This window comes from Cavia porcellus, unplaced genomic scaffold (assembly GCF_034190915.1).
Source record: "Cavia porcellus strain 051 isolate PalLab524CR breed Dunkin Hartley unplaced genomic scaffold, mCavPor4.1 scaffold_27, whole genome shotgun sequence".
In the NCBI taxonomy this organism is placed as follows: domain Eukaryota; kingdom Metazoa; phylum Chordata; class Mammalia; order Rodentia; family Caviidae; genus Cavia; species Cavia porcellus.
In genome coordinates, this window is record NW_026947510.1 from 33,458,926 (window position 1) to 33,471,804 (window position 12,879).

The following is a 12,879-nucleotide window of genomic DNA, read 5'->3' on the forward strand; positions in this document are numbered from 1 at the left end:
CCAAGGCTCTGTCAGACAGACATTGTAAGACAGCATTGCCTGAGGCAAGATCTGCTTGGCCAAGACTTCAGGGAGGGAGGAAGACGCGCTGGACAACACCATGGACAGGTGAGGAGCTGGGCTGAGTCCTGGGCTTGGGATCTGCAGGCCACTGCCGTGGAACGGACCCCAAATCCCCGTCAGGTCCACCTGCGCTCAGCCCAACCCTGTGCTCTCGCTCGCTGGCTCTCTTCTGTGCTGCAGAAGATGCACTGTGTGCGAGGCACTGACTTGTGTTGAGCTTTGTGGCCCCACTAGCAGTGGTTTATGGTAACGACCTGAACAGGAGATCTTTCCAGACTCAAATCACGAGAAGGTCACAGTCGCACTGTACTAAAAACTGTAGTGGCCATTTTTATAATCATCTGGCAAGCATTCAGCAGCAAAGCCATCAAAGACAGACTTGCCTCAGGAGATGTTATTGAAGTAATGTAGCTGGAGTAAGGAAACTGGTATTTTTTTTTTAGACACCAGACGTGCAAGATTAATTGCTTGAATTCACTGAAGCACGTTATTTACTGTTACACGCTGACTGTTGGGAAACTAAAGGCATTTTTGCTGCTGATGTTTCCATTTGTTCAGACATGATCTACCTGAACTCGTAAATGGAGATGCTGTAAGACTGTCACCGTGTCTTCACATGCAGTTTTAAGATGTCACTAACCTAGAGCTTATTCTACTCTTATTTTCACGATTACTGTGAATGTCTGGGAATGACACCTAATCCACATATTTCATCTTAGTTTAATTTTTTACAGTGAATGTGACCTCAGAGGCAAGCACTCTAATGTCAGGGCTGGGGCTGTGACTCTGTCGTGAAGCACTTGCCTGGCATGTGCAAGGTCCTGGCCTCAGGTCCCAACACACAGGGCCAGTGGTGACACTCACACAGGAGGAAATGCAAAGACCAATAGGAAAGGAGAAAACAGAGAATTCCACAGAAGAAAGCAGTAACCCAGCCCCACAGGGGAGCTCAGGGAATGGCTGGATGGGGCTTACTCAGGGTTATTTTTAACCCATCTGTCCCTGGTTTGCATCACTAGGTAGTAGTTCCAGCTCTGTCCCAGGGGACACAGCTGAGTGACAGCTGTCAACCTGTTACCCTGAGAGGCTGGCAGGACAGGACACGGGCCCTCCAATCCCTTCACCTGTGTCCCATCCTGCTTTTCTAATACCAGGATTCTCCTTTCTTACATGCACACACACGCATCACCCATGGTACACTGAAAGACGGTTTTCCAGGACTGAGGTTGTAGTGCAACAGGCTCGTGCACTGAAAACTTGAAAGAATTTTTACCCCCACTTTCATCTCTGTGGCTTAGATGCCAATTTAAATAGAAAGGGAACTTACAGGTAAGGGATGATGCTTAGTACATTTTAAAGTGAGGAGACAAGGTATGGAGGTGCATCCCTGTAATTCCAGTAGTCTTGGAGGCTGAGGCAAGAGGATCACAAATTTGAGTTCAGACTAGGTAATTTAAAAGACCTTGTCTCAAACAAAACAAGCAAAGGAGGCAAACAGAAGGTTGCTGGGGTTGTAACTCAGGACTTCTTGGGTTTAAACAAAAACAACTGACCAGGTTTCAAAGAAATTATTCTTTTCTTTTTTGTGCAAATTAAGTACCCACTGTGTGTTGAGTTTAGATATGTTAAGAGTTATTGCATGCCAATTATGTAATAGTAAGTGTCATGGTGAAATTATGATCACCATAATAAAGTGTTATAATTTTAAAACAAAATGAATTATTGTTGGGAGTTTGCTAGTATCCATTTTGTATTTGTGGCAATTATGCTTTTTAGGTATGTGCTAAGGATGGGAACTTTAATTTACTTTTACTTTAAAAAAATATGGTGGATTTTTAACATTTTGTGGTACTGGGGATTAAACTACAACCCTTCACAGTGAGCTACATCCCAGCCCTTTCCTATGTTTAATTTTGACACAGTATCTTGTTAAATTGTGCTGGCTGGGTTTAAATTTGAGATCCTTGTATATCAGCCTCCCAGAGTGCTGGGATTATAGGCCTGTACTACCTCACTCAGTCTTGGTTGACCAATGTTTATATTTTTTGATATACATAATATTTATGCTGATAAAAATCTTCTCTGTTTTAAGGTTTAATTTAAAACGTTTTTCATTAAGTTTCTTGAGTGTAAAACTGAAACCAATACTGGCTCTTATCCTAGATGTTGGTCTTTGTCACAGAGTTTCTATAGAATAAAGTTGACATATTGGTGGCTGTCTTCTAAGGTCAGGGGTTGATCAGAAGCTCTAAAGTACTGCATGAATTTTCGACTAATGTCCAAAAACTGGCACATGAGTGCTCACAGCAGCCCTCAGTTTTGTTGCCCAAATTCTGCCCTTCTCCCCTACCCCTTCGGGAGCGAACCGGCAATGCATGCTGTGCAGCGTCGCCCTTTGCAGCAGGAAGGTTCCAGCCAGGGACACGGTTGGGTCCCACGTACTGCGCCCAGGAAACAAGTGAGACTCGGAGGAGGAGACGATGTAGGACTTGCATGAAGGGTAACTCAGGGTTTCTGATAGCCGGTCAGTGGCTGCCCGGGGGCGGAGTTGATTGCAGAGGGGCTGAAGGCTCTTGGCGGCAGGGTCCAGGAAATGATCAGCAACCCCATGGGGGCGTTAGCTCGGATTGTTCACACCTGCCAATCTCCACAGAACTGTGGGTGAAGTTTACTGTTAGTAAATTGTACTTCAGTGTAACAACAACAACAACAAAATAACAAAGTTTCAATTCTCTCTTCAGCAAACCGTCTTCAAATTCTGGTTTAGGGTTCATTTTACAAGCGCTCTACACTTCTGTCGGACACCACTAGGTGGCAGCGTTACCCCCCAAATTGGATAATAATTGGGCAAATAGGGCCTTGAACTAGAGGCGCCGCTAGTTTTGCTAGCACCATGCCTAAAGCTTATGTTAGTGTGTTTTCCGCTGCAAGGAGCACTATTGATTTCTTCAAAGAAACCTGAGTTGCCAGAACACATTTCTGTCAATTCAATCCAATTCAATTCCATTCAATGCAGAGCTCCCGATTCACAAGATCCTCTGCTAGGTACAGAAGATAAAGTGGCTGTGGGTCCCTGTGCGTGACGGTGAAGAACAGCAAAATAGTAGCGTTTTATCGCACTGGAAGAGACCAGCATAAGGGCTCCTGGTGTAGCTCAGCGGTACAGTGCGGACCTAGCACGCCTGAGGTCCCAGGTTCAATCCTCAGTGCCGGGGAGGAAAAAAAAAGTCAATAAAGTATGAGTTTCTTATGTGTAATGACCATGTGACTGTGCACCCATAAAAAAGACTAGAAGAGAAACTGAATCTTAAGTGTCACTGTCATTACACACAATGCTTTGTTATGACTGTTAGACATTATGACTTTCTAAACCTTAAGTCTTTAACATTAAAACCTTACTTTTCTAGAATATTCCAATTGTACAATAATCAAGTGTTGCTCTTACACATTAAAAGCATATTCATAACCTTGACACTACCTCAAAATGGAAAATATTTAATTGAGGATACTGAGATGTCAGCAAATGATAAATTGGAAAATAAGAGGAAATTATTTTTGCTTAGAAAATTTGGGATAATAGTGGTGAGAAAGCTCCTGCTTTGCTTTGCTTACGATACCACGGTTTGAACCTAAGGTCTCTGCGTTTTTACAAACTCAGCCTCTTTGCTCGTTTTTTAAATTTTTTTCGTCTTTTTTTTTTTCTTTCTCTGGTACGGAGGATCAAACTCATGACCACCTGCTTCAAGGCAGGCACGTATGCCTCTGAGCTAAATTCCTAGCCCCTAGCCCCTTTGCTCTTGAGACAGTGTCTAAATCAGTAAGTTGCCCAGGCTGGACTGGAAGTCACCATCCTCCTGCCTCAGCCTCCCAGAGTGCTGGTTTGCAGGTGTGCACTGCCACTCCTGGCTGAGAAAGATCCTCCGAGGAAGGAGACCTGAAATGGGTGTAGCTCTGAAGGACAGATAGGCTTTGGGCAGAATGCGGGGAGGAGTCTGGATCGCCTGGGGATGCAGCTCAGTGGTGGAGCACATGCACGAGACTGTTCAAAGCCTAGTGCCACCAAAAGGGAACAAGCAGGAAAGCGTTCAGCCAAGGAGAAGTGAACCGTCATCAAGGGAGGTGCGAAAAAAGTGCTGAAGGGACACAGGCTGGTGCTGGCAGCCAGCTGCTCCAGGTCTCCAACATCGGGAGGGGAGGGCGAGGAAAGGTGTCAGGCAATGGCAGAAATGTTGCCTTCAGGTCCCTCCAGAAAGGCTGCCTGACACTGTGCTCTCAAGGCTGCGGCTGACTCCCAGGGCAGAAGAGAATGAGCAGCGTTCAGCGAGACAGTGACACGGCTCTGAGTGGCAGAGTGGGCACATCGCTGTGGAAGGGCCAGCGGCCAGCACTGTGGACCTGGTGACAGCTGAGGGCCGGGAGGTGGCGCCTTGTCAGCTGCCTGGGCTCTGCTGGCCCTCCCAGGCACAGGGCACTCCTCCTGCTTCCTGTGCTGCTCCCATGCCTTTGCTATGCCAGTGCAGTCGCTCACACAGGTCGGGGATCTTACTTCAGTTTTCACGTGGTTCCACCACTGAAACTGCACTGTCCTCCAAGTTGCTTTCCCCACACTTCGTTTTAACTTGGAATAACATTATTTTTTTTCAGACAGTCCTACTCCTGAACCAGAGACTCATTACCAAAAGAAAAGCCTAACGGGGCAGTGGGAAAGCATTTATGTTCAAGGCCTTGGGTGAATCCTAGCAACACACACACACACACACACACACACACACACACACACACACTCAGCACGGAAAACAAGTTCATTGGATCAAAGCTTTACAGGACACAGACACCTGAGAAACAGAGACACAGGTCAAAGCGTGCTCCTGCTCCGGGCGGCAAGAGTGGCAGGAGCTGAGGTGACCAAGGGCAGGCCTGCAGCTAGGACCCTGTTTGGCCAGGTTGCTCTGAGATACAGACCCGGGAGACCTGAAAACGTAAGCTTGAGATCAAAGAACAAGTTTCAAGCCCCAACATGGAGGAGATCGCTTGTGAGGCTCTCAGAGGGAGGAGATGGGTTTAGGGTTCTTGTGGAGATTTCTCGTTTGCTCTCCATGTTGAGCAGCAAAGGGCGTCTCCGGTGCTCTCCAAGCTCAGCGGGTCTCAGGAACGCCCTCTCCCCCCTACCATCACTGCACATTTCCCAGGCACTCACGGGGCGGGGTGCCCAGTCCCCGTGGAGCCCTGGCTTCGCTCCCAGCACTGCCGGGTAATAGTGATGAGGACGAAGCAGGACAGCGCCACCCGACAGGGTCACCACCTGTATTCTCCCCTGTCCTCCCACACGCAGCCTCCTGATGAAGCGAACGAAGTTTCTGTACCAATTCAAGAACGTCCGCTGGGCCAAGGGTCGGCACGAAACCTACCTGTGCTACGTGGTGAAGCGGCGCGACAGCGCCACCTCCTGCTCCTTAGACTTCGGCCACCTGCGCAACAAGGTACCGGCTGGGTCTGGGTGTTCCTGGCAGGGAAACCCAACCCCTGGGTGCTGCGGGAGGCGCCCGCACTGGGTCCTTTCAGCCCGTGGCACGACGCCCCGTTTCTCCCTCCCTGTCTGTCTACACGGAAGCGCACCTGTTAGACACGGTGTCATGAACCATCCTCCCCTGTCCTGCAGGCCACGGCTTCAAGTCGCCTTGACAGTAAGATAAGAGCATTTTGGCTGGGGAAACATGATCAGCTTGTTCAAGCAAATGTTATCTCTATTTACTTATTGGCTTTTGTCATGCTGGGGATTGAACCCAGGGCTTTGCACAAGCTATGTGAGTGCTCTACTCATGAAATCTGTCTCCAGTCCTACAAAGAAGAAAACCTGTACCTATACAAGTTCGGAAAATCAAGTAAGAAAAATTAGTAAAAATTACAGTGCCAGGCATGGGGGTGTATGCCCATAATTCCAGCACTTAGGGGCTAAGGCATGCGTTTGAGGCCAGCTTGGACTATATACTGTGTTGAGACCAGTCTAAACTACATAATGAGATTCTGTCTCAAAAAAAAAAAAACAAAAACAAAAACAAATAAACAAAAAAAAAAAAACTAAAAAAAAAGACAAAGAAAAGAAATGGAAAGGAAAGAAAAGAATGCAAAAATTAGAGTGTTTCAGTTGTTTTCCAGATGATTTCTGTTACTCACTACTCTGACAGATGATAGGTACTGAATGCATGCATTATGGTGAGGTCAGAAAACTGAGAAATCAGGACTGATGAGTTGATGTTTTGCTTCTGATTTTTTATTTCGGAGACAAGGTCCCCTGTGTAGATCATCCTGGTCTCAAACTCACTTTATAGCCCAAACTGGCCTTGAGTTCGAAGTGATCCTCCTGTTTCAGCCTCCTGAGTGCTGAGATCACAGGACTGCCCCATGGCAGCCCGGTTCTGATCTCACTCTTTGAGCTGCTTGAAAAAATGGCATTTCCAGGACTGCTCCCAAATTCAGATGGACTTGCATAAGCTTCTGTGACAGTCCTCTGTCCTAAAGTGCTGTGATATCAGGCCTTGGTGACAGCCTGGGGCAGGATTGGCGGCCCAGAGCGTCATTCACCTGTTGCTGTAGATCACCTGAGGTCCCCTACCTCGCTCAGTCTGTGCTGAGTAGCTGAGCTCACCATCACTAGGCTGCATCCCAGTCTCTGTCCTGCCCGTGAGGACGCACGCGCTGCTCACAGCGGCTCTGTGCACCGTGCGCTCTCACCGCGGTCGTGCACTGCGCACGACCCGGGCTGATCTCTCCCACGAGGAAACTGCAGAGCCGCGAGCTGGGGAGCCTGTCAGCCTCCCGAGCAGTGGGGCAGGGAGCCAACTACGCCTTCCTGTCCTGGCGGAGTGCTAGGCGGGAGCACTGCAGACCCATAGGTGGGCAGGGACGGCGTTTCATGACCCGCTGTCCTCGCAGCCTGGCCGCTGACCCCTCCCTAGGCCCGCACTCAGCCCTAATCCCCCCCATCCAGGGCGAGGCCCAACTGACCTCGCGGGCTCTGGCGCCTCCTGGTGGCCGCCGGCGGCTCCACAGCGCTGCCCACGCACACCTCGGCGCCGGCTCCCGCATCTCCTCCTCCACACAAACCAGGGCCGAGCCGCAGCCTCTGCTCCACGGAGCTTCGGCTGGCCTCGCCCCGAGCCGTGCGGTCACCACGCCCCGCTGTGCCCGCAGGCCGGCTGCCACGTGGAGCTGCTGTTCCTGCGCTACATCTCCGACTGGGACCTGGACCCGGGCCGCTGCTACCGCGTCACCTGGTTCACGTCCTGGAGCCCCTGCTACGACTGCGCGCGGCACGTGGCCGACTTCCTGCGCGGGAACCCGAACCTCAGCCTGCGCATCTTCACCGCGCGCCTCTACTTCTGCGAGGACCGCAAGGCGGAGCCCGAGGGGCTGCGGCGGCTGCACCGCGCGGGCGTCCAGATCGCGGTCATGACCTTCAAAGGTGCGAGGGAGCGGGCGGGCTGGGTCGAGGGCAGCGCGGGACCCGCGGGGACACCACGGCTCCCCGGCATCTTTCTTTGCCGGTGCTTGTTGGTTGGGACAGGCTCTTGCTATGTTGCCCAGACTGGACTCAAACTTGCGATGCTCTTCCCGCAGCCTCCCAGAGCGCTCGATTCTAGCCGAGCTCCCTTGGCAATCAGAACCCAAGGGGAAAGACAGACGTCCTGGACACAAAGCCCTGGGGAAGAGGAACTGGGGGTGGTGGTGGTCAAGGTTTGTTTCTCTCCTCCCCATTCAGGACCTAAACTATCTTCTCCCCACCTCCTTTTTTGTTAAGATTATTTTTACTGTTGGAACACTTTTGTGGAGAATCATGAGAAAACATTCAAGGCCTGGGAGGGGCTGCACGAGAACTCGGTCCGTCTGTCCAGACAGCTGCGGCGCATCCTGTTGGTAAGCGGCTTCAGGGCATCTCTGGCCCGGCCATAGACCTCCTCCTCCTGCCTGTCCTGCCCTGTCCCACCCCAGATCCCCTTCTGTAGAACAAGCTGTCACAACGCCACCCCTGCGCGGAGCCCCGCCCAGCTCCGCTCGCTCACGAGGCCGCCCTGTCCCCGCAGCCGCTCTACGAGGTGGACGACCTGCGCGACGCCTTCCGCGTGCTGGGGCTTTGAACGCCGCCCCCAGGAGCCGCATGCGCAGCGCCTCATCCCTGCGGAAGAGAACGAATGGAAGAGCGGAGCTTCACGTCTGCGCTTCCTTCTGCAGTTCTCACTTTCTTAGCGTGCCGCGAGAGAAATATTTGTACATGACTGTTTGAAAATACATCTTGCAAATAGAGCAGGAGCGCTGGCGTAGCTGGAGGACGCGGCCATCGGCGCAGGCTCGGGCGCAGCGTCGTCCTCTGCCTGGCTGTATCGGAACTTAGGGCCCGCGAAGAGCATCTTGAATGCCTTTCTGACCTGCAGGAGGCCAGCGTTGCAAAGCGCGCTGAGAGTTGTCCTGTCAGGATCTCTGTTACCTCAGCTATCTGAGCTGTCCTAGCCTCTTCTGATGAGCCCCATTCTCCGGTGGGCTCCTAATGACAAAATCTGGGTGATCTCTGACCCCCCCACCCCCAAGCATTAATGCGCAAGTGTATATTTTTGTGTATATTTTATAAGGACTGGGACTTGGGAGGTGGGACGGAAACTAGATGTGGGTCACCTTTGGGTGACTTTAGTAAGGGATCACAATTAAAATAGACGTGAGGAGGCCGGCGCGGTGGTGCAGGACTGTGATCCTAACATACCGGTGTCCTAGGCAGGAAGGTCCCCACGAGTTTGAGGCCAGTCTGGGCTACTTAGTGAGACCTTGTGTCAGAAACAAACAAAAAACAGACGTGAGGCCTGTGAAGAAGGCGCCTTGTAATGACCTGATGTCTCAGTGATACTGTCCTCTGGAGACACAGATGCTGAAAGTTGCCCACAAACACCCATGAACCTAGTGGCCAGTTACAAGTGGGGACTTGGAGCGGTGCAGCTTGCATGTCAAGAAGAGGAGAATTTCTTCTCTCGAATGAGTCTGTTGACTCCAGCCAGGCCCAGGTTTTGTACTTTGATACGTGTGATGCTCTTCCCAGAGTTACACTAACTGGATAACAAGGTGCCAGGAGCAGCATCCGAGAGGGAGGCTGGGCAATCGGAGCGGAGCTGTGCTCCACCCCGCAGAGGCTGGCTGGGCTGTTGTGCCTGCTCCATCGCCAACATGTGATTAAATCCAAGGAGCATGAGCCACAGTTGAATGAGCAAGCCAGAATTAATCGAAAGAGCTGGGAGGTGGAAAGGCCCAATGGGCTGTCAGTTGAAAAGTCGATTTTAAAAATCATAGCCTTGTGTACCGTGGGATTCTATTCGACCATAAAATGGAATAAATGGGAGTGGTGATGCTGGCCTGTATCCTGCAGAGGCAGAGGGATCATGCGTTGGAGGCTGACTCGGAATACGTAGAACTTATTTTAAAAAAAGATGAAGTATACATCGATGGACTTACAACACTGTGCCCGTTTTCTCTTTTATTTTAAGACAATCTCCCTAAATTACCCAGCCTGGTCTCCAATTTGTGATACTCTTGCCTCAGCCTTCTGAGAAGCTAGGATTGCAGGCAAGCACCTCCGTGCCTGGCACACAATTGTTAGTATTTTAATCTTACTGTATGTACATTTGTGAATTAGTAAAGTAATAAAAGAATTACTTCATCTTTTATATTGTGCGGGATAGTGTGCAATTATATTTTGTATCATAATATCTTTTTCTGAAATATTGAAATGGATTCCTGAAGTCTCATAAAATTTTTTTCTTTTCCTTTTCTTTATTTTAAAGAGTAAAAACAAAAAGGTCAAGAAGCAAACAACTCTAAAAAACAACAATAAAAAGAAAACAATGGCTTTATAGGTTTTTGAAAACAAGATGAGAGGACTTTTAACAATGGTTGTTATACTGCATATTGTTATCTTCAAAATCATTGCTCATGTTACTGTACACAGGAATAAAAGCAGTAAAATGGAACAAAACAAGATTTCAAAAACAAGACAGGTGGAAATCCCCCACAATTGCCACAGTGTACACTGCCATGCTCCAAACAGATGCCCAGACCTCCAGCCCCAGGCCTGCAAAGTCAGCCAAACAGTACAAACATCTACCCACTCCTTTCACCTCAGCTGTTGTCCTCTAACCCTGAGTTCCTCTAATTAGTCAGTTATTTGTGGGGTGGGGGTGAGGGATGGTTTTCTGATTTCTCAGCCAGTGCACTGCCTGGCTCACAGGAAGGCCAGTCTTATAAATTTATCACTTTACTTTTACATTTTAGTGCCAAGAATTGAACCCAGGGTCTCATATGTAGTAGGCAAACACTCTACTACTGAGCTAAACCCCCAACTCGATTTATAACTTTTCAAATTAATCTAATAGCAAACCACATAATTGTAATATAGTTTAACATTGCAGTGCTATTATTATGAAGCCTTTTAGTAAACTTTCTTTCCTTTTTTTGTCTTTTTTGAGACGGGGTCTCGCTATGCAGTTCAGGCTGGCCTTGAGCCCACTTTGTAGCCCAGGCTCGTCTCGAACTCGAAACGATCCTCCCACCTCAGCCTCCCGAGTGCTGGGATTACAGGCATGAGCCACCCCACCTGGCTTAGTAAACTTTCTTGTAGCAAATTTGATTTAGGCTCATTTCTAACAACTGAATAAATAATAATTTTGGAAGTTTTAGAGATAAAATGTTAAATAAAATAGTTTTAATAGTAAAAAGTAGATAGGATGGAACTGACTTGCTAGGACAGAAATTAACCCATGCGTCGACAGTCAATTGACCCATGACAAGGGCACTAGGACCATGCAGCAGGAAAGAATAGTCTTGCCTATGAATGGTGTGGGAGATAATTGGGTGTTGGGTACAAATGAACTCTTTTATTTGGGGGGTCTTTTTGATACAGGGTCTCTCTGTGCAGTTCAGGCTGCCCTTGAGCTCACTTTGTAGCCCAGACTGGTCTCGAACTCACAATGATTCTCCTGCCTCAGTCTTCCGAGTGCTGGGATTACAGGTGTGAGCCACCACACCTGGCACTGGGCCTGGGCCTCTTGTCACACCATGTACAAAAACTGCATGGGATCTGTTGGATATGTCCGTGTAAGAGCAAAAACTGTAAAAGGCAACAGAGGTGGAATCTCCATGACAGGAGTAGCCAGCAGTTTCTTGTCCCCTAACAGTTATCAGAAAAACCTAACAATAACTAGCATTAGTGAGGATATGGGAAAACACTGACTAATGGAAATGTGAACTAGTATGGCTGCAGTGGAAGAGTTTAACAGGAAGGAGTGACGGAGGAGAAGAAAAAGAAAACAGTTCTACACTTTCTCAAAAGCTAAATGAACAATGACTATATGCCCCACAATTCCACCATTGAGTTTCTAAGAAAGAGAGAAATATGCATCAAAGCAACAACATTCCGAGTAGCCAAAAATGGAACACACTTCATTGAAAAATGGATTTTAGAAAAATATGAAGAGCTTTGCCTCACAATTTTACTCAAATATGAAAAGGAATAGTTGGGCATGGTGATGCAGACCTGTAATTCCAGCAGGTGGGAGGCTGAGGTAGGCAGATCACGAGCCCAAGGCCAGCCAGACTAAGGGGAGAAACCATCTCAAAAGAATGAAGTAAAGAAGTCCCTGTAGGACTAGAGTGATCTTCGCACGCTGCATCGTGTGAAAGAAGTCAACAGAAAAGTCTAAGATGAGTGCACGTGGCTGGGACTTGAAGTCCCTGTACATGACAGATGCCGTTGGGCCTCTGCTGTTCTTATTCTTTAATTCCACTTGGCACATATCATCAGGCATCTATAAATCCGGATTGCCCCTGTGCATTCACGAGTCCAGCTATGCTGATTTCGCCGAGTGTTCTCTGTCAGTTTTCCAAGCTTTACTGGTACATTTGAAGAAAAATCACTTACTCTGTAATTCTGCTGCTTAGAGAAAAAGTCAGAATTAGAGACATTGCTGTGAAAGTAGGAATAACTGTAGCTATGGTTTAGCAAGTGCTAATGCTATTCCCAGTGGGTCTGAGGGCTTCATCTGTGCCACCTTATTTGATTTTCATGGTGACCGATGAGACAGGCACTTTAGAATCCCCAGTTTGTAGCTGGAGGAAGTGAAGCACAAACAGGTACATAACTTGCCCAAGGCCACACAGAAGGAAGCGACAGAGCTGCAACTGCAAGTGTGGTGGCTTCGGGCTGTGTTGGTAGCTACTGGAGCAGGTGCAGAGCCTTCTCCACACCATCACTTTGTATCTAATGGACAGGGCGATGTCCATCAGCACAAGAGAATAAGGCCAGGCTGTTTAATCAATGTTCTGTTCTGTGACGACATGGAGTGTTTAAAGGTTGTGACAATTCCTCTTATACTGAGCCCTTTCCTGGATCTCATCTCAGTTCAGGAAGTTTATATTTGCAATCCCATGGAAAAATTATTGGAATTCTAGTGAGTTAATCCCAATCTGTTGGGAGCCGCCGACACCGGTCGCCTTACTTGGCGGACGTAGGGCCTGTGGGTGGGAGCGGAGCCTGAGCTAGATTGCCCCTCCCATCGAGTGAGCCAAGTTGGCGCCTGCTTCCTGCCCCCTGATTGCCCTGGCTAGTAAGCAGCCCGCGCAATAGAATAGTCTGCCTAGCAACAACTGATGTTAGCCAATCAGCCCGCATCGCGCGCTTTGAACTGATTGGCCACTGCTACCCTATAAAAGTAAATGCCTCTCCCGCCACGAGGGAGAAGCACAGACAGGAAGCACAGAGAGAGATAGAGAAAGTCCACTGGC

At 48.8% G+C, this 12,879-nt stretch overlaps 1 protein-coding gene across 1 annotated transcript; it reads left to right on the top strand.

Annotated features, from left to right (window-relative positions):
- LOC100731564 (single-stranded DNA cytosine deaminase) lies at nt 1-9,773 on the top strand. The gene is made up of 5 exons (XM_003470579.4): nt 1-108; nt 5,396-5,543; nt 7,255-7,525; nt 7,862-7,977; nt 8,145-9,773. The coding sequence occupies exons 1-5, from the start codon at nt 101-103 to the stop codon at nt 8,196-8,198; spliced, it is 597 nt and encodes a 198-aa protein (XP_003470627.1). The 5' UTR covers nt 1-100; the 3' UTR covers nt 8,199-9,773.
- Nucleotides 9,774-12,879: the final 3,106 nt, after the last annotated feature.